At 37.8% G+C, this 22,869-nt stretch overlaps 2 protein-coding genes across 2 annotated transcripts; both read right to left on the bottom strand.

The window, feature by feature from the left end:
* Nucleotides 1-13,237: 13,237 nt before the first annotated feature.
* Nucleotides 13,238-13,882, bottom strand: LOC144358541 (uncharacterized protein F54H12.2-like). The gene has a single exon (XM_078012200.1). It carries the CDS (start codon nucleotides 13,880-13,882, stop codon nucleotides 13,238-13,240), a length of 645 nt encoding a protein of 214 aa, XP_077868326.1.
* A 1,275-nt stretch (nucleotides 13,883-15,157) lies between these two features.
* Nucleotides 15,158-19,966, bottom strand: LOC146732623 (uncharacterized). The gene is made up of 2 exons (XM_085492404.1): nucleotides 19,642-19,966; nucleotides 15,158-15,693 (listed from the first exon to the last, which is right to left on the bottom strand). Exons 1-2 carry the CDS (start codon nucleotides 19,964-19,966, stop codon nucleotides 15,158-15,160), a joined length of 861 nt encoding a protein of 286 aa, XP_085348530.1.
* Between the last annotated feature and the right edge of the window lie 2,903 nt (nucleotides 19,967-22,869).

Raw genomic sequence — 22,869 nt, 5'->3', positions numbered from 1 at the left:
TTTTTATTGGGTCATGAATATTCATGGTTTGAGAAAGCGGGTTGTCTATGGTAAGTAGTTTAGGCAGTCTACCACCATTCCCAGTGGCCCTTCCTGTTAAATCATTTATCGTTTTCCAGAGTTTAGTCGGGTTGTTTTTATTTAGATTAATTAAATTGGAGTAATATTTTTTTTTAGATTTTCTAAGAATAGTTGTTAAAATATTTCTGTAGGTTTTGTAAGCAGACAGGCGATTTTGATTGTAATTACTCTTTATCACTTTTTCGTATAGTTTATTTTTATGTCTGATTGACTTTGTAATGCCCCTCGTTATCCATGGCTTCTTGGGTAGTTTTGATCTTTTTTTCATCTTGACTAAGGGGGCCACTTTGTCACAAATAGTGCTAAAAATAGACGAAAAAGTATTATACGCATTATTTACATCCAAGCTGTTTAGGACATCAGACCAGTTGACACTGTTTAATTTCAGATGAAAATTTTCAATATTATACCGGGAAAAGTCTCGAGTATAATATACACTCTGCTTTTGGTACATTTTGTCAAGATTTTCAATGAATGCAAAAATGGGAAAATGGTCTGTTATATCTGTCAGAATAGTGCCACAGTGCACAAAATAATCATAGAAGTTTGACTATATGTGGTCAATTATTGTTGATGAGCTATTTGTTGAACGTGTGGGTTTATTGATTAGTTGTTTGTAATTGATACTGGCCATAGAATTGATGTAATTCTGATTTACTGTAGCTGATTGATTATTATAATCAATATTAAAATCACCAATTAAGATACACTTTGATTTAGTAACATTTATATTCATAAGGTGGTTTTCTAGGCCAGTACTGAAGTCAACCACATTTGTCCCTGGTTTCCTATATATAATGCCTATGTTAAAATAACCAGAGTTCAAGTGTAATTCTAGCCACAAGGTTTCAGAGTGGGGAATAATGTTAGAGTTCAATACACGGTAATCAACCGAATTGTGGATATATGCTGCCACCCCTCCCCCAAGTGCACCAGTACGACATTTCTTGATAAGAGTATAATTTTGGATATTAAAATAAGATGAATCATTGATTTGCCAGGTTTCAGATAAAGCGATGACATGGAATTTTGGGGATAATGTATTTTCGCATAATAATTTTAGTTGGTCGATATTTTTGTTTAATGATCGAATATTCATGTGTAAAATGGACAAAGCACCTGGTGGGGAGTTTGGAAATTGTGTATTGAAGTCTTGTACAGAGTAACTATTACATTGAAATTTATGTAATGAAGATGAGTCTAAGACTGTCATGAAAATAGAAATTAATTCACATTGCTATTTCACTACCACAATTTAGATGTATTAAACAATGCGGGGTATATCATGTTCACCCGAGATAAGCATACCTCTTGAATTAACATTCTTCTTAATATAAATCTTTCCATTATTTGTCCATAAAAATCTATACCCAGCTCTCTTTCTTGCAATATTTACCTTAAACAGAAGTTGACGTGTTGCTAATACTAAATTTTCATTAATAAAGATTCTCCCGGTGCTGTTAAATCCAAAATTCCTCGCTGTAATGTCTTTCAAGTTCTTTCTATTTTCGTAAATGGAATTTCTAGAACTTCGTGTGGTAAACTTAACGATAATTGGTCGTGGTTTGGTGTGTTCATTTTCACTGTTGTTTTCTTTTGTAGGAAGACGATGAGCAATGTCGATATCACTTGCCTGTATCCCTGGATTGACTTTCTTACATACTGACAATACGATTGCTGTTGTATCTTCATTTTCACTCACAGGCACGCCACTAATTTCCAGGTTAATTCTCCGTTGATACTGATTAAGATCTGTAACTTCTCTTTCCAGCGCTGTCACTCGTTGACTCAAGTCTTTGTTTACTTGTTTGAGTTCTTTGTTACATTGAAACACCTGGTCCAGACGAGCGGACAGAGCTTCATATTTCTCATTAAAAAAATCAAATGAGCTGACTAAGTCCGCTTGCTTTTTTTTCACCTCCATTAAGTCATTTCCGATTTTCAGTAGTTGTGCACTGATGGGTTGCAGCATGGCATGTAGTTGGTCAGCCGGTGACATACCAATGGACATGGACGTCGCCATCTTGTCTTTTTCACTTTCACTTTCGGTTGATGTTGATGTTGACCTTTTTGCATTACAACTTGCGCATAGCATCAGGTCGCCTTGGCACAACTTTGCACCCTTTCTGGCATTACAATCGTGGCATTTCATGATGAGGTAGATAGATCTATACGCTTGAACGAGTAAAAACTTAAAATATAGCTCGGAGCATCTGCAATTGCATGTGTTCTACCGGAAAGCGCCCTCAGCAGTGAATATGGTTCAGACATATGAAGCTTTCAAAGAAGTTGAAATTACAAACCATAGAGAATAGTGCCATGCGTTATTTTATATTAAACTATGGTATCAGTGAATTGGTTTACACTAATAATACCAAATTTAATATTTTCATGGACAAAAAACTATCATATTTGATTGCATGATACCAAAAGCCCATTTAATATCTGTAGAATGTTTTGCATATTCTGAAAAAGTGTTTCTACACACCTTCATTAACATTTACACGGGGTGGGAAGTGCAGATGTATCGTCGAAAACTCGGCAGCCACCTAATTAAATGAAAAGCACAATATATCAGCTGTATAATATGTTGCTAGTGGTAGTCATGAATTATATATATTTTTACCTGTAGCGTGACACATTTGATACATTATCCCAGTAATAGAGTTAGTGGTTTGTGAAGTATTAGTCGTTTTTTTTTATAGATTCCGTCTTCAAATCAATCAGGTAGGTTGAATTTTCCAGATAACTTCTGTGGCAGATATCAGTATTGTTATTTCTACAATATATTGTAGCACAAGAAGATATGAATAATAATGATCTGAAGATTGTAACTCACCCAGTGTTGACAAATCTGTCATCATGAAATTTCCTTACCTTGAATGACAATGATTTGAAATCACTGTAGCGTTTCGTTATTTGTATGGGCTTGCTACGTTTTGATAAAGTAATGTCAAACAAATAACTCTGGAAAATAAGAATAATTGCGGTATTGCTACAATTGTATCCGGCATGATTAGAATGTTATCTGTGTCGGTCAATGAATATCCATCAAATCACATATACTATGCAATTAGAAGTCATATCACTCAATGTGTGATGATTGAAATATATTAGAATGAAACTCAGTAGCACGGATATCATAATCATAAAATTATAAAACATTCGGCAATTTACAACTTGGAAACGTTGTGAATAACACTATTCTACATTATAATTGGTTTTGCCTGAACTTACTATATGATTTTCCTCTTTAGTGGCGCCACGGAGCACTACAGTAAACTCGTTTTGACCTTGCTGACTTAGGATATACGAGCTTTTTCTCTCATACTTTCTGAATGAATGCTTTTCCTGAGATGCCATCAGTGTTTTGCAGAACTATGTACGAAAGTAAAATGAGCAAATGTAAGCTAAAATGTTGGGTGTAATATCGGGAAATGCAAAACAAGTAAGTTTTGGTCGCTGGTCAATTGAAACGAACTCCATATCAGATTTCAATTTAATTTAATAAAACCAGCTGACAAACGGAATGACAATATGAATTACAAGTAGAATTTGTGGTCACAGGGACTGAAAAGATTATGAGGTTGAAAAAGATGTAAAAATTTACAAAAAGATTTACAGATATAAAAATTAAAAAAAAATTAAATATATTTGTATTGGGAAAGTAAATGTAATAGCGCCCTCACATAAGCCTGGTTGAATATGGTTTAAACCATTGATGCCGCATTTACACCCACAATGCTTAGCGTAAGAGAGACATAGATAGTCACTTTTCTTTTGATGTCGACTGATTGCTTATCTGTGCCATGTACATATGCATATTAATGAGTTTACATAATCATATGAACATATTTTAGGTTAAATATATATTTTGCCTTAATATCAAAGGTCGCTCCCTATCTGCACAACTACTTGAGATATCACAGTAATGCATATTGATGTCAGCCAAGCCACGTGACCTAACCATGTGATAATCTTTAGAAAAGAATGCACATTCTCAGTGGAATGCATAGTCAAAATCGTTTTGGACAAAATCAAAGATTACGGAAAAATCACATGACTGAGCAAAATTATTTTTGACCATACATACACAAAATATTGAGTTGTTCAGTTGAAGCACCCATGGAATATATACAAAATATCAAGTTGATCAGTTGATTTTTTTTTTCAAGATAGCGACTATGTGACTAATCTGTTTTTATTTTGTTGTTTTTGTTTAGAGTTCAATAAAAGTGCAATGTAGCAAATAGATAATCACCTAACTGTAGCACCAATAACAAACTACTTCCTGTTTACAAGAACCATAACATGTTTTGCTAACTTAAGTGTACTTCATACATAGATGCTAAATCCCAAATTTGAGATCATTGAGCATGGTGGTACTGAAGTTTTTCAAGGGTTTTTGCCGGTTTCGAAGAAAAACATGAGTTGTATCATATGCAATAACAAAATCTGATTGTCTAGCCACTTCCAGTTTAATTTCAATTTAATATATCTGCCTGGCCAATCGAAATTATTAACGTTAGACGCATCAGTTCATATTAAATGCTATCAATTTTAGGGAAAATATCAGACCATCACGTAAGGTTGTTTTCTCAAAACCCTTGAGGAGAAAATGGCAGATGAAGAAGAATATCAGAACGATAACAAAAAGGCTGAAAATTAGTCCTTTAATAAGAAAGAAAAAAGGATTAAATGGACAATAATAACAGGGGCCTACATGGTGGAAAAAAATAAACATTGAAAATAGTCGAGAATGAAAACAATATTTACCAAAAATAGTGAGTTAATAGAATCATCATGCAATGAACAAATCTGATAGAGGTTCAACTTACTTCATGGTAACACTATAATTTAAACACACCTTCTTTTCCCAGTTGAATCGCTCCGTGTAAACACACAGGTCAAATATATGTTAACCCAAATAATTTTAAAGCGGGAGGGTCGTCACATGCACACGCTCAGAAATTGAATTCCAAGCAATGACATCACTTGGCTGGCTCCAGCCTCAAGTGTCATGGCGTACCAAGCCACAAGAGGCCGGTAACTAGTAACGAGTCCGGAATTATGACTGGTCCATCACTTTTCGTTGCTTGTTCCATTTCCCCTGGTTACCTGACGTCAGAGCTTATGCTCGTGGCCCATCTGTTTTTTGGTAGTAAATTTGCAAACAGCGAGAAATGCCAGAACATCCCAAATAAGTAAGTATAAACAAGCAGAATGTATGACCATGGCTTTATTGTAGTATAAAGCTACGTTATCGCAGAACGAAACTTGGAATTTTTTCAAATTACGCCACTCAGTCACGTGCCTCTGGGCCGGAATCCCAACCCAGCGGAACAATATGTCAATTATTTGTTACCTGCGTGCGACTTGACATTCGCAGCGAATAACAACATATGCGAAAAACGCAGAGGTTCGTGGGTAGATGCTTGTTTGTAGACATTGACGCGATATGGCCATCTGACGCATGCGCAGGCGACGACATCCCGCTGTGATGTCTGATTTAGATTAACATCTAATAGATAATGATGTTGTTGCGCAGTACAGAGAACTTAATTCACCTCAATTTATCCGAGTGGTTGAAGATAGAATTATTTGGGTGGTGTTCGACATAACGAGATAGAAGGATAACTAAGTTCATCTTATTGAGAATCTTGATTGAGACACTGTTTGTGTCTGACATATAATGTGGTACTTAAGCCACATATACTCTTGTTTTGAAACGACCGGAGTTCTATACCAAATATACCAACGTGTTCAAATAGTATATACCACTCAGTATACTGCACGGTAATTAGGCAAAACTCAGTACATTCACCTTACTTCATACCTGTGGTTTGATAAGTTTATAAAACCACAAAATCCAATCCTTGAATGCGAGTTTATTTGTGAATTCGCCAGCAATGTTAATTCCATAGCAATTAAGACTTCACCCAAATACATCTCTTGTCGTAGTAAGCATAATAAAATAAAATAATAAAAATAAATATACAGACCAGTTCAAATTTACTGCATTGAGTGAATCAAGCTAGTGTTTGGGCGGTAATATCTGTGAGGATGATTACAGTGTAATTTAGTGTTTTGACAAACTAATTTGCCTGGAATAACCCAGTGTTCTAATCGTGTTATCTGTGGGGATAAATACAGTGTAATTTGGTGTTTAGACCAAACAATTTGCCTGGAATGATGCCCCATATTCCGGTGTTCTAATCGTGTTATCTGTGGGGATGAATACAGTGTAATTTGGTGTTTAGACCAAATAATTTGCCTGGAATAATCCCCCATAATCCAGTGTTCTAATCGTGTTATCTGTGGGAGTGAATACAGTGTAATTTGGTGTTTAGACCAAAATTATTGGCCTGGAATAATACCCCATAATCTAGTGTTTGAACAGTATTTTCGGGGGGTGGGGTGAATACAGTTTAATTTAGTGTTTTGACCAAATAATTGGTCTGGAATAATGCCCCCTTATCTAGTGTTTGAACGGTATTATCTGTGTGGGTGTATATTGTGTAATTTAGTGTTTGACCAAATAATTTGCCTGTAGTAACGCCTGTAGTCATTCTATATTTTTTAACAATAGAGTAAAAGTTGAGTGAAGTTGTAGACAATACTACATATGAATATGGGATAAATGCCAAATTGATCTAAAGACAAAGAATGGAAACGCAAGCGGAAATGAATACAACATCTTGCGCCGTGTCGGTAATTAATTTTTAGAATATTCTTCTACATCGACTCAAAATTTAAATAGCTTTCATTTCACACATATCTTTCCATAATAATCAAATATAAATAATTACACAAATAGAGAATATTTAGTTTTGAAACAAAACACATTTATAACGCGGAAACTATTGCAGTGCGTGTCGTCCCGGACAACAGAGCTTGTACATTTAGGTGAATAATTTTCAATAAAATGTAACGCATTGATAGGGTAGGCAGGTGATGTTGTATAAAAGCGTGTATTTTACCTTTCCTATCAAAGCGTCGTTGAGTTTATGAATTTAAATTCCGCATTCCGCCATAAAACCAGTCTACATTACTCACTGATGCAAACACACAGGTTGACATAAACAACTCAAAGGTCGTAACATGGCCACCTTCACGTGATTAATGTACACTATATGAAGCCCTGATATGTTTCTGTATGTAAATTAATCAAACTTTGAAAATTGATGATTTCGTCATGAAATACCTAGATATCGAAACATTATCTCTTTTCACAAAAAGTGTTCAAAATCTCGTAATGTAATTAATAAACATATCAAATCATTCCCTTTCTTACCAAAAATGACAAAAATATTCAGCAAAATAGAGAATTTACGATAATTTATTTTTTGATTGGGCAGTTTGGTGAAGTATGCTAAATAAAAATGTGTATTTTATCTTTCGTATGATTTTATACAGTCTACATTAATCACTGATGCAGAAACACAGGTTGACACAAACAGCTCAAAGGTCGTGACATGACCGCCTTCACGTGACACTTAATTATAACGTGTGGAGCCCTGTGCTATATAATCTCAAAACAACGGTCACAACAATCATATATTTAGACATATTATTTTTTAATTTGCACAATAATGGAACACTCAAGTCAACTCATAACTTATAATATCATGTATGCTGATTTCAGATGCATTTAAATTAAGTTTATTTTAATAATAAAAATATATATCTAGAGTCTTAACAATCAGCATTAAGTGACCTCTGACCGTATTTAATAAACACGCGTACAGTAAATTATCGTAGGTATGTCTGCGTCCAATTCTCTCCTGAGACAATTCCCTGTTCTGTAAAAACCTAAGGTCTAAACTATTGTCATGTCAAAGAAATCTGTATCACGTGACAGAATCTTGTACTCCTAAGTGAAACAAATACAGCACATATGTTCCATATCATAAAGTTTTAGCTCATCTTTGGAGACGTTTCTTTACTTGTTTATTTTGAATGGCTATTAATTACTTTGTATATTTTTATTTCTCATTCCCTTGATGGCTTTTTGCATTCTATTCTGACGATGAAAAATTTCCCCTAAATCCCTGAATGGGAGTTTGTAATTTGTTCTTAATTAAATAAACTAAAGCCAACATTTATATGATAGTGTCATTACACTATTCGAGTATCTGTTGTTATCCAGTCTCAAACGTACTAATAATTCAAAATCACGTAAGTATTGGAGGCCGTGGCGTGTGTGTTTTAAAATGATGTGTGCATTTTAAAAAAAACGGCGCTTTAAAAAATCATGTGTGTATATTAAATGGCGTGTGTGTTTTAAAAAACATGTGTTTTAAAATTGACGTGTGAATTAAAAATGATGTGTGTCTTAAAATGACATGTGTATTTTAAAAATAATGTGTGTTTAAAAAAATAACGTGTGTGTAAAAAATGATGCGTATGTTTAAAAACGACGTGTGTTTAAAAACGACGTGTGTATGTTTAAAAATGACGTGTGTGTTTTTAAAAATGGCGTGTGTTTAAAAACGACGTGTGTGTTAAAAAATGACGTGTATGTTTAAAAATGACGTGTGTTTAAAAACGAGTGTGTGTTTTAAAACGACGTGTGTGTTAAAAAATGACATGTGTGTTTTTTAAACTGGCGTGTGTTTAAAAACGACGTGTGTGTTTTAAAATGACGTGTATGTTTTTAAACATGGCGTGAGGTCGAATGAAAATTTCGTGTGTGTAAAAAGAAAAAAAAAACGCGTGCGTTAACTTTTTTACGCCTGTGGGGGCGCTGTTTTGAATGATTTTTTTTCGTGTGTGTGTGCACAAAAACGCGTCCGCGACATTTTTACGCCTGTGGGGCACTATTTAAGAGATTTTTTTCGTGTGTGTGTTAACACAATCGCGTGCATTAACCTATTCACGCCTGTGGAGGCGTCGTCTCAAGTGGTAGCCATTTTCGTTTGTGCATTTCTATAACGTCAATAAGGTATGTAAAAAGGAACTTGTCCAGCACGAACGTTTTATTCATTCTGCCCTATAAATTTACCGACACTGTATATACCTCAGAGACCTGGTGATTTATTCGTGTGATTGGTTGCTGAAGACAATGCGCGGACGTCTAGTACAATGGGACAGAACAATGTACTCGTACTGGTCTCACAGGCGCTCGGAACGTTTCTTGGATAATAAAAAATGACCTAAAGTAGGGTCGGCATAGTTAATCACTCGCCGGTACATTCGCCTACCACTCATATAATAACAGTCGATCGATTGTTTCTACCGATATCATGCTTGAGTTGTGTGAAGCGGATCGAAATATAATTTTGAAAATCGTGTTATTTTCGGACAATTTTGGTGTCATGGTGTGAATGCTTTCCTACCTTGTGTTATCATATGACCCAAAGAGAGGTGTGTCCCAGTTCTGGTCCTAATTGCAACCATCAAGGCATTGCCTGGTGCAGCCTGCTAGCATTTTTTCTTTTATTTCTTCTTCTTTTTTTTTATTTTCATACCATGTGTTTTAGACAATTGACCTTTATTAAACTGCCTTCATTGATGGATATCAGTGCACCATTTGGTAATCCAGTGTTTTACAATATAATGTAACTTTTTAATAATCTACACTGATTGTTCATTTTGCATTTACACATTGTTTGAAATTATCTTGCTTGTCCATTGGAATCATGCATTTCCCAAAAAATATTCCTAATTTTAAGCACGATTACTCCAAAAGAATGTTCATTTTTTGGTTACACCACGTGACAACATGAACTTTATTTTGATTGACACTTATCCTTCAATTTGTCCTATTTTCTGTACTAATTATGAAATCTTTATTTTTGAATAATTGCTTATACCTTCACGGACTGAGACATGATGATTAAGTCCAATCAACACTAACATGAATTATTGAACATAACCTTGTTCAGATTAACGAAACCTTGATATATTATTTCACCACATATCCAGTTATAATATGTAGTGATAGGAATATAACTTAAATAGTCATCAGTTTGAGATCAGATGTGAGTGCGAGTGAATCCTACCTTGGGGGCGCTTTGACTATCATTGATCGCAAGATTGTTTGGCTGATCTGAATTATGATTGGTGTTCCCAGCAAAATTACCCGTACATCGTATCCATATAAAGCAAGTTTCTCCTGATGCTTGGCGCTCAGTTGCAGATTCTACAAAGTCACCGCCCTGAACACGTTCATTGGTATGTTTGGCTGCTGTATCTCCCCTCTCTACAGGTTTCAAGATTTGAAAGATTGCGAATTTCAAGATCCTGAAGACCCAAAGAGTGGTGTGTCCCAGTTCTGGTCCAAACTACACTCATCAAGGCATTGCCTGATGCGGCCTGCTCGCATTTTCTTTTATTCCTTTTTTTTTTCATTTTTATTCCATGTGTTTTAGACAATTGACCTTTATTAAACTGCCTTCATTGATGGATATCAGTCCACCATTTCAAATCTGGTGTTTTACAATATAACGTAACTTTTTAATAATCTACACTGATTGTTCTGTTTAAATTTACACATTGTTTGAAATTATCTTGCTTGTCCATTGGAATCATGCATTTCCCTAAAAAAATATTCCTAATTTAAAGCACGATTACTCCAAAAGAATGTTCATATTTTTGTTGCACCACGTGACAACATGAACTTTATTTTGATTGACACTTATTCTTCAATTTGTCTTATTTTCCGTACTAATTATGAAATCTTTATTTTTGAATATTTGCTTATACCATCACCGACTGAGACATGATGATTAAGTCCAATCAACACTAACATGAATTATTGAAGATAACCTTGTTCAGATTAACGAAACCTTGATATATTATGTCACCACATATCCAGTTATAAGATGTGGCGATAGGAATATAACTTAAATAGTCATCAGTTTTGTATCGGATGCGAGAGTAGTTTAAGATAGACTATAGGTACGACCATCGTGAATACATTTGCATAAATTAACATCATTTTTTTATTTGGGATGGGATGACGTCACAATAGGTGACCGTGCATAGATGAGCATAAATAATGACGTCACAATGGGAATACGTGCATAAATTAGCATAAATGAGGACCATGGCCGTAAAGGGGTTCATTTGAATGAGGATGACGTCACAATGGGATATTGTGAATACATTTGCATTCATAAAATAGATTTGAATATGAGGTCGTGTAGAGGTCATCGTGAATACATTTGCATAAATTACCATCATTTTTTTTATACGGGGTGGGATAACGTCACAATGGGTGCCAGTGCATAGATGAGCATAAATAATGACGTCACAATGGGAATACGTGCATAAATTAGCATAAATGAGGACCATGGCCGTAAAGGGGTTCATTTGAATGAGGATGACGTCACAATGGGATATTGTGAATACATTTGCATAAATTACCATCATTTTTTTAAATTATTTTTTTAATTGGACGGGCGTGGACGAAAGATTTTCCAGAATATGTCGTAGAGGGCGCTCTCTCTCTCTCTCACACACACACACACACACACACACACCCACCCACCCACACACACACACACACATACACACACACACACACACACTCACTCTAATAAATAAACGTCATTTTGAAAACTAACGGAGTTTATTACACAAAGAAGGGGGAAATCTACTAATGAGTAAATAATAAAAAAGAATGGATTAAAAACTGAGTAATTGAAATTGAGTATATAGAAAGTATACATTTTGTTTTTGTTTTGTTTTTTTGTTTTTGTTTTTTTGTTTGAGTAATTAATCAAAAAGAATGGATTAAAAACTGAGTAATATAAGAATAAAAAATGACATTTCGAGTATATAAAGTATACATTTTTCAAATGCGGATAAGTATTCGATTATAATAAAAACGAGTAACATCGAAAAGTCAATACACACTTTTTTCTAATCAGAATCGCTCATCTGTGATAAAAAGAAAAAAAAAGAAATAATATGAAATCGATATATATACATGTGAAATTTCAAAAGCATAAGTCATCTAGTAAAACTTCGTGGGAAAAAATATTTGTCATAGATAGGGAGGTTGAGTCCGGTCACGTTTTCGATATATCTGTTCACATAAAGGTCATTCAAATGTCTATCACGCGTAAAAGAGTCGCCTACGGACTTCATAGGTTCCCCTCGACATTTGCGCAGCAAGTAATACAGGACGTATTGACCACAAACTGTAGAGAACAGAGCTTTTAGTATTTCATGATTGTAGACCCATGTACAAACGTTTTTATCGAGAAATCTCTTAAATTCCACGTAGTAGGGTTGACTACCATACGAGTCAAAATATTCTTCGCGGTAGGGATCCTTTGGATAAAAAGCCACCCAATGTGTCCTGCCTCCGCTACTGTCATCGGTGTTTGATACGAATGCTGCGGGATACTCCAACATTTAGTCTTAGGCAGTTGATCTCTTGCATAAACGCCGAAGAACACGCTTCTAGTGTATGGATTAGTCGACAGAATACGATTCAGTTGATTCGTGTCCATCGCAGCTAGAAATCAGTCAATACGTTTCTGTCTCTGTCAATCTCGATAACGTTGTCGTATTCAGCATAAATCAAAACAGACACAGTCTCAGGCAATGCTTGTCTGAACTGAATCTCAAGACCAATCTTTCCTTCTTGTATCAAATTGAGGTGATAATCGCTGGCCGATTCGTCGGGAGTGAGGTCAAATGCGAAGATTGTGTACCCTTAGGGATATTTGTCTCGAGTGATGCCGTTGCCTTGGTCTTGACCCATTTTATTTGTACCGGTAAATAGAGTGTAATAAGCCATGATGCAACTTCTGCCACCAGCTGCCGTGAAGTCCGTCTTCAATGGCTTTGCGGGAACTTGCTCGCCTCTAACGTTGAGGACGAGTGAAGTGATACCGTAATTCTGGAAGTTGAATGGATTGGTTTCGTAGGATCCATTGAAAGACGAATTAGAAACCAGACACAGGATGATTCTTTTGGGCAAACGACCAAGGAATATCAAATCTTTGTTTAATGTCATAGTACCAGCCGGGATGGAAGCGATTTTCATAATGCATCGATCGATGGGGTATTTTGCAGTAGCTTGCTTGTTTCAACGCTTTGACGTGTCCCAGTTGTACGCTGGGGCTCAACTTGACTTTTCTCACCAGGAGAGTAGCATCGGTGATGACTACTTTGAATGCTGGATTTTCGGTTGAACTGATCAAGCAGAACTGATTTTACTTCGATGTAATTTCAGTCTAACTTCCACCCCATTGAGTAAATACTTTGGTTGAAAAAATATGTCTCTGTGTATTCGTCCGATCATGTCGACCGTCTTACTGAGTGATGTATATGCGTATCGACGTTTGAGTCCCATGTTAGCGTCATCATCATCAGCCCTTGGGTTTGCAACATTCACTTTTCCAGCGGTGTCCTTCTCAAATATCGCCGCACCAATCTGCGTTGATTTGGCGTCGCCTCCATAATTCAATAGCGTTTTGATCATGGCTCTGTAAGAGTAGGTGGGAGATGCATCCGAAATCTGCTTTCCATTTAGGTACACGTCGATTTGATTGAAGAGGGAATGCAACCACAAGTTTGCAGGCCCTACAGTGGCATCCGCAGCCAAATTACTTCCGTTGGCATTCGTGATTTTAGCCTTGATGTGCAAAAGCGTAGAACCAATATCGATGTAGTCACTTCCGGCCGAAGGTATTACAAATTCGATCGGACCATCGGCTATATTCGTGAGTGGGTTTACCTCTTCGTAACTTCCTTTTTCGATACTTGTCTGTGTCGGAGGAATAGTAAAGAGATCGAGTTCCGTCTTTGCGCATTCGCAGGAGTGTTCGTGTACAAAAGCCATGATGTTCAGTCGAATATATCCGGAGATCTTCTCCTCTTCTTAGCCTTGGAAGAAATGACACGTCTCGTTGTTGTCTTCTTCCTTTTGATGGTGCGTCCTCGCCCCATTTGAGAGGGTCTTCCAAATAAATTGCTCAATACTGAAGAAGTAATTTGACGACTCGCAGTCTTTGCTCTACTTGAAGCCGCTTTTTTAAAGTTTTTCCCTTGTACAACATCACCTAGATTACCCAAACCGGCATCGAGCGCTGGTTTTGCCACTGCTTTCAGACCTTGTGTTAACAGAAGTGTGGCCGATCTCGCCAATCCAGAAAACATACTTCCGATTCCATATCCGCGTTGCAGTCTATCGCCAGAAAATACAGATCCTCGTCCAATCTGATTCATGTAGTAATTTCTATAAACCCCCACGTGAGGAGTGTAAGGTCGATGTCTGTTCATTTTTTCTTCACACTAGCGAAGGACGAGCTTTGCGAAAACTCAGCGTCACGATCACTCATCCGCGTTGAAATGGCACCTTCTCCCCCGTATCAGACCTTATATCAATCTCCACAGTCTCAAATGTTGACGTTCGAATCGGGAGGAAGTAAGGTTTGTTGTAAGTGTGGGTTCCTTCAACATTGACTATTCTCAAGAGAGGTACGGAAACGTCACTGACCATTTGGTGTTCGACTATATTGCAATACACGTAGAGGGAATACAAACTTCTAATGTCGGCAAGGTAGGGACTAGTGCGTCTTTCGTTTGTAGTTGTTGTATTTGAGGGAAATCCTAACAATTCGGCCAATCCACCCATCAAGATTACACGAGCTCCTTCTTCGGTCGCCACGGTCACTCTCCTTGACCTCGAATTATATGTCATCAGTATTTCATCTGGTAGACCTTTTTCTCGAATCACATCTAAAACCATTTCGATCGAGTTGTAGTAGCCCGGATTCAATTTCAGTTCTCTGTGATCTCTCATATTGGGTGAGGCATCGTAAAAGATCCTATTTTCGCTATGTACGACGTTGTACCACGAATTTGGGTAGTGGATGTCGGCCAATGCTACTTCCCAATCGCCATCTAGCGAAAGCGTTCTCGGTAGTTTGACAATGTATTTTGTTAACGTGTTGTTCGGGAACACATCGAGCGAGGCATTACTAGGGAGCATCAAAAAGAAATCCTGTCCCGACATGATGATCTTTGAAATGAATCGGGTCATCGCGTGTGTGAACGGTATTTATAAACGTTGCAAGTCCCTGATACAAGAATTAAACGAATCATCATACCCACGCTACTTAACGAAATATTCCACGTGGCCTGTACGTTTTCTCTTGTGCAGCACTTTCTCCACAATGTCCAATGCATCATCGTCTTTTACTATTTTCTGAAGTTCTTCTTCGTAGAAAGTAACTTCCAACATTTCGCCGTTGTAATCTGAAATTTTGTAAACAGGTGGTTGCGTGTTGAGACGTCCAACAATCGTGAATACCTCTTCGGTCCAATTGGGTAGGTAACCTTTCTTGAAAACGTGTTTGGTTTTACTGATTCTGACTCTGTCACCGAGTTTATAAATCTTCCTCTTCTTCAACCCCTTTTTCTCTGTGCTTAGATCACCGTACAATATGTCTCTGACCTTTTTCTGGTTCGCGTAGGTAACGAGTGAGGGTTTGGTATTTATACTTCTGTGATGGGTATTGTTGTAAGAACGTACCATGTCGTCTAATACAGGTAGATAAGTCAACGTGTTGTTCTTCGTGAAATATCTGAACATTTTTCCCTGGATGGTTCTGTTGTATCTCTCCACAATGCTGGATTTAGTCTCATTGCCTGTAGTAAAGAACTTAAGGGGTTAGCATACGTTCGCTGGCCTCAATTTACAGACTGAAACATACATTTTACCCATGCATGTTATATACCATAATAAAGATCTTGTTTCAAACTTTGGAAATATGTAAATTTTTTTAAATTATGCAAATACCAAGTCACGTGATCACAAGAATACGCGAAAATGGAGTAAAACGGTTAATGACGCAATTAATAATTACTTTGCAGCACGACTGACTATAATTTTTTATGTAAATATTATAGAGGGGTGCTTCATGTACAATGTTCTTCGTTTTTTTGCAACTATAATTTGTTTTTATGTAGCCTTATTTCAAATGTTTGGGCGTTAATACCTGAGTAAACACAACATGTCTCTATATAAAAATAAGCAAAAAATCAAAACGAAGGCAGACAGAAATAAATCCAGGAACATTCCTCCAGTACTCTATATAGCGCTAAAGTTGACCAAAAATGGCGACGATCTGACCTTTCGTTTGTTAGAAACTGCGTACTGAATCTGTAGAACTACGTAGAAATCAATTTCAAGATAAACGCAAAAAACGTCCAAGGTCAATGAATCTCAAACTAGGCTTAACAATTTTGAAAAATATGGAGTTATAATTATTGAAACATGTCTGTCTAGCGACCAGCTACTAAATAATGCCGTCTAATGTCGGGGCTAAATGTTATACGCGTTAAAAACAGGATGAAATATGTTTTGAAATCTCAGAACGGTCCTATCGTGTGTCAACCGACAACGTGATGACTTCCCGCGAAAGTGACGTAGTGATTTGCATACTAATATGGTGTGGAGGCGGAGTTATTCCAAATAAAGAAAATGGTTTAAGCCGTGTGGTTTGTTTTCATTACTGTTCACTGTAAAACTGATAGCCGTGTGGTACGTCGTAGCAAGCGTGCGAACACGGTTTCTTTTTTAGTAACCGTGGTGCGAACAAGAGCAATGACTTCGCCTTTTTTCGATCGTTTTTGTGACCGCTTGTTGATTTCGACTGGACAATTTCCGCTTTATTTTCGATCGCGAAAACCCCGAAATATCACCGCCCGCTCGCTCGCAGAAAATTTCCGAGGTTCACATTGTCTTATAATTGTCTTACTGGTTTTTATAAATGTTGAACAGCCGACAAAAGTTCAAATACTTTTCGTTTTAACTATCTATAATTATATGCACGCAATCTGACCCTTTGACTTCGATTTGGCTTGGATTGAGTATTTTATTTTCAACAATATCCTGACGTGAAATACAAAATGTATTTCAACACAAGTACGACATGGTCGTCTGGGGTCTCTTTCCCGAGTGTTGAGTCTTCGCAATATGTTTACGGTTTGTATAATTATTGTTGTTTTCCTCAAGGCGAAGACAAGCTGAAAGACCATGAAGCTAAATGGCAGTTCCATGCATGGGCTGAGTGAAAGAAAATATTTAATCTAAGCCTAAAATAAAAATCTAATATTACACCTCTTTGTGTATTTGTTAATTTTACATGTTTGTCATGACAGTATATCTAGAAAATACTCCTCTTTCGTTGATAATTTCCATTGTTTGGAATGTCTGTCGACCGTGCTCCAAATCGATCGATCCCCGTTGGTTTCTCCATACTGAGTTTAGGACGGGCGTCAGTCCCGACGTCCGGCATTCATCACAATCAGCCGAGACAAAACATTTACCGCAATTCATGGGGATCATGTCCCGTAATTTGTGGGCTGAAAACCCAAATAATTAAACAAGTATTATTATTATTATATATATTTCATTTCACATCGAAACTACAACAGAGCTTGGTTGTTCGCGGTGAAACAGCCGCCTTGAAGTCGATACAACTTCAACTAGCCATTTCTTACCTTGAAATCAAAAAAATAAAAATTCCAAGAGCATCGGGGAATATATTAATAACCATTTTTAGCAATCGCTAGATTTATTTTATCTGAATACATGAAATGCACGAGATTTTCGACATTTATTGGCAACTTCCGTGCTGAAAATGGTTGAAAATGTGGGTGTGGTTCTCTCGCAAAATCCTGTTGATTATACGGACAAATATGGTTCTGTGACCCAGGTCGTGCTCCGATCAGGCGACTTTCAGCAAATCAATGATGTTGTAACAAAGCATATTTGACGCTAATTGAAGGGTCGTCGTACCGTCCAATCTCTGACTTCGATTTACATATTTTTTTTTGTTCTGTGACAGGCTTCAAAATTATTCACTGAAAAACATCGGTATAGTTTGACTAACGGAGGGGGATTTGACCTCAGTTCAAAAAGAAGAAAAACTAAGCTGAGTCCACGGCGAATCAGTTCTCTTTGTTAGTCGTGAAATAAGATAACCCAGAGTAGGGTCGATAATTTTCAGCCCTGAAGGACTTCCGCGTGAATCCTGATTTTCGAATTGTTCATCCATGAGTCGTCTGGCCACCAAATATTTATGGCTATAACTAAATTTGACACGTATTTTTTCTGAATTATTCATTTATGTCAAGCTCTGTTCTATTTTTTCAGAGCATGTGGCCGTTTTAGTCATAATATTTTTTGTGGGAACACTTTTACGGTACGTATAGATCGAGCTCATTCACTGATCGTGACTTAATTTTACAAATTATACCAGACCGACCGACCGCCTGTGGGCCGACGTGGTTTTGGTATCGTTATTTTTGGAATAAATCATTAACATTTCCCTCGTTTCTCTGTTCTGTCGAAAGAAGTCACCTATGCCCTTTTCACGTAACTGTCTCATTAAAATGAATATTACATTTAGAACAAGCACCGAAAACACGTAACAAGAGGTCCCAGATAAGTTGCTTTGACGATTGATTGTCATGCAACTATTATATTTGACAAAACACAATTTCGACTACTTATGTGTGATCAGTGTTTTGGCGAGCAGTCAATGTTTTCAATGAGCGAGCAAGCGAAAAAGCGATTAAAATGCTGTCGGTTTCCGGTCGGACAAGACAGCACGGTCGGAAATCAAGCAATAAGCTGTGGGTGTAAAAGCGGAAGGCTGGGCGAAATGAGTACCGCAATTACGTAAACTTTTTAGTATTGATATGCAAATCGGATCTTTCATCAAGTGTCAATTAGGATTACCTTCATGCGAGTGTTGTGCTTGTGTTGGTGGTGTTTATAAACAATCACACGTGGCAATGTTTTGAAATAGAAAAAAACGTCGAAATATGCCTTTTAAAATGGAGTTTTTGTTTAGAATAAAAGCACAGTCATAGACACTGTCATAACCAACGGTAATTTAAAATAAAAAAAAATATTGAAAAAAAACACATTAAACGTATGCTAACCCCTTAATGTCTTCGCTCTTGGGGTAGTTCTGAAAAAGTCTGAACAGTTCCTCTGTTCGTGTGCAAAACGTCAGGGCGACGCCCCTTCCCGAGTATTTTCCAAAATGCCTCGACCAAACTCCCGCCTCTCTTGTCTTTCAGAGGTACGACGAAAGCATATTTTGAAAAAACATCGATACACATCAATAAGAAGCTATATCCACTGTTGTATCTGGATATCGAGGAGAGATCGCATAGACCAGCCTCCCACTGCTCGTCCACTTGGAAAACCACCACACTCCTTCTTTTAATGGACCGACCGTCTAGAAGGTTTGTGCAGAGTATATGTATCCTGTTTACTCAACCACTTCTTCACGTCCGACTTGGTTATCTTTTTTCCTCTCTTTGTTTTTTTTTACGGCAGCGTAAAGGGAATTCAAACCCCTGTAACTTCCAGGACTTTGGACATCGTAAAACAGTTCGTCTAGGACGGTGTCCACCTTCTTCGTCATTGTTTACGGGTGTGGTTATTTCACACGCGCAGAGGCAGTGGATACGTTCGATTAACGAAAGCAAAGCGGGACAGCGTGGATCCATCACGACCGACTGAACCAAAGAGAGATCTAGGGGTTGCGACGAGGTTCTATTTAATACGTCACCCACGTGTGTCGAGGATGAATGGGAGTGGAAACCACATGGGGTCCACGTCTCCTCGGAACTCCTTGAGTGTGTTGGTATGCATGTAAGACCACCGATCTGTATTGCCAACAAGGTCTTGAGGTACATTTGACATTTTCATAACTATGGCAAATTCTCTCCAACCTGTGGGGGTGAAATTCTTCCTTTTACGCAAGAAGTCATTTACTAAATCGATGACGTGCGTGCCTGGCACGGATTGTCCATCATTGATTAATTCACCATTTTCATCCCAGTCGACCTGTTGGTTCTGTTTAACTTTCTGTAGTAGAAGCTTCGCTTTTCTCTGCATGCTCTTGGGAACACTTTGTAAGACTTTGAATGTAATTTGATCTGGCACACCGTCTTTGTTGGGTTGAGATTCCCGATCGGCTACACAGCAACAGTGCTGGGTAATTGCTGTGTAACGGAGATTGGAATCGGTTCGTTTTTCTTCTCCCGCAACAACAAGTACTTGCGTAGAACCTGTTGGTACAGTTTGACTTTTTCATCTTCAGGCAACTCTTCCATTTGCGTTATGTCGTTCATGTCTCTATCCAGCGAAGTCAATGATTTCACCACAGGTCTCGTCATTTGAGCATTCTGGCTTTGGATGGTAGATAATAGCTCAGCAGGGACTAAAGCCATTTTCTTCACGGATTCCATCTATTTAAGACCTAGTAGGGGAGGGAGTATGCTCGAAATTAAGGAAGAAATCAAGGCGGCCAGGAAACCTCCTTTCTGAACCAGAATTTTTTACTTTTTCTTGACTGTAGTTTTCTTATTGGACAGTGCTCGGTGATGTTTCACGTACAACGCCAATTTTCTTTTCTGACTAGGTGATAGCTGGACGTTCCCTTTCAACACATTGAGCGAGCATTCGCACAGACACTGTATCAAGTCACTAGAGGCTCCATCAATTATCCCCTTTTGTTGTTTCGAGTTGGCCTTGTGCAATACAGAGAGAAAATCAGCGTTATTTTGCATGCGGGATGACATGGTGAAATGACTGACGATGAAAGACTGTCTTTTTTTATACCATTCTCACGTACACTATCGGTACTTGAGATGAAAGTATGTTCGTTCAAATGTGTATTTCCTCAGGGGTGTCTGGCATCAGATCCACGAGGAGGTAACCGTGAGGTTCTTGGGTGGCATCGGTGAATGCCTCCTGAAGAAACTTAATGTTTCCGGGGTACATTTGCTTTGCCAGAACGTTGACTTGTGATGCGTCCCTTGGAGTTTTAAACAGGAAAATGTAATGCGTGTTGAGACTGATGGTTCTCGATTGTCTGCCCTGATGAAAGAGATTTTGCAAAATCAGTATCACGGAAAAATTTCGATGGTGAGATCCCTTCATGAAGGACTGGGCGATTTGTTTATCGTTACCCGTTTCTGTCATCAGATCATCTATCACCAACAAGTTTCTTTTAGCCGGGTCGATTATTCTACCAATATCTGGAGGTATCCCTTCGATAAAGCGAATTTGAGGCACTGTCTTCATCATTTCCAAATAGGCTGGCTGAAACTCGCCGTAGCACCAATAGATAACGTCTGGTGGTGGAGATATGACGCTGTCACATTGTTCTAATATCTGTTTGACTAAAAACGTCTTCCCAGACTGTGTGGGGCCGCACACGTGAGAGGTAAATGGGTGTTTCAATCTTGCATCCATGACGATATCATAGGACCTCACTGGTTATCGCGTCTCCTTTTACATTCTTCAATGTACTTTTTCAACATCCAGTTTAAAACAAAATAAGGCAGTGTACATAAGCCAGAATAGACGAGTGATAGAACCACGTCCGATTTGGTAGAGCCCATGCCAATGTGATTGTTCAAGGTTCAAATGGATGAATGATGGGTAACCGACGATCTAGCTTCTATTTATATATTTTTTGTTTTTAGAAGCCGTATGGGAGGGTACAGTAATCATCTTGTATCACCCGTTTGTCATACACTACACTAAACTGTACGTTTTAATTTCTTCTCTATTGAATATTCTATCTCCCTTGTGCGTTATTTTTCGAGGGTCTTTGACGTGTAGAGGACCGCTTGTTCTCCGAACGAGTCGATTCATGGAGTCAAAATTAATTTCCAGTTGATTTCTGTAATTGAGGGTGAACCCTCTCACTTTTCACACCGTTTGGTTCCCACTTTTGTCCGGTTTGTGTAGTCGGTACGCGTAATTCTTTGGTCCTCCCGATACGAAATGTGTGATGTAATTATCCGTCAGAGTTATTTCTCTCGTCAAATCTCCGAGATAATTACCTGTCGGTGGATCCCATTCTCCAGCTCGCTGGATGTAAATGATGGAATCTGTGTCAAAGTACAACCCTCTACTACCTAATTTCTCCAGAACACTGTAGAGTTTAAGTCGGGCATAGCTTGTCGTCATGGCAGCCAGTACAACATTCGTATTGGGTGCTTCGGTAATGTAGTCTTCTTTATCGCAGTGCTGGACAAGAACCATTTCGTCAGAGACAAAAGAAAGATCTGTGACGTCCTTTGTATTATCCATCAACATTTCCAACAGTTTAGAGGGCATTTCTACATACGTGGTCTGTCCAAAGTTTGATCTCTGTCCCAGCTTTCCCCAGAACGAGTTGAGATTTAGCTTGGCAAGAGCTCTGAGGCCTGGATTGGTGATTATCTTGCTTCTGTCTAAGACGATACCTTCTCTTTCGCGGTACCTTTGGATGTACATGGTTCGGTCTTCCTCGGTGTGACACCACTCTGGGAAACCTGAAGACTCTTGTTTAATTTTCAGAAACATGTTGATGTACTCGGTGAACAACCCTCCTTCTCCAGTTTCGGGGTTGTATGTTGCCGACTCATCGTAATGTAACCGGTCTTAATACCGGGTCCCAGGTTTTATCCTTAAGTTCCAAAGAATTTGCTCGGATGCAGTGTAATACAATCAACTCAACGTTTATTATACAATGGCTAACACTGTACTATTGAAAGTACCATAAACCTAGGCAAGTATATGATAAAGGATACACCAATTCAAGTAAACATCCATTGATACTCTATTACAGTATTCTTATTCCCTTGCTGGAAATAAATAGTTGGAAATACAGTACACTTATCCGGCATACATAAAGTTCAAACTACAGTTCTGTTTTCTTTCATCACACCAGTTGGTAGGAATTCCTCTTTATCCTGCGATCCTGAGATACGCTCTTGCAATGCACACTGGTAGAATTACACCAA

The sequence above is a fragment of the Saccoglossus kowalevskii genome, chromosome 17 (assembly GCF_978046115.1).
Source record: "Saccoglossus kowalevskii chromosome 17, keSacKowa6.1, whole genome shotgun sequence".
NCBI lineage: Eukaryota > Metazoa > Hemichordata > Enteropneusta > Harrimaniidae > Saccoglossus > Saccoglossus kowalevskii.
This window is presented reverse-complemented; position numbering and strand designations above follow the sequence as displayed.

What these genes read in the sequence shown, in the direction of transcription:
- LOC144358541 (XM_078012200.1), bottom strand. Translation starts at nt 13,882, where the DNA reads ATGGCTTTTGTACACGAACACTCCTGCGAATGCGCAAAGACGGAACTC.
- LOC146732623 (XM_085492404.1), bottom strand. Translation starts at nt 19,966, where the DNA reads ATGCAGAGAAAAGCGAAGCTTCTACTACAGAAAGTTAAACAGAACCAA. An exon ending in CCCATTCATCCTCGACACAC is followed by an intron (nt 15,694 to 19,641) that starts GTGGGTGACGTA and finishes TCTTTACTACAG; the next exon opens with GCAATGAGACTAAATCCAGC.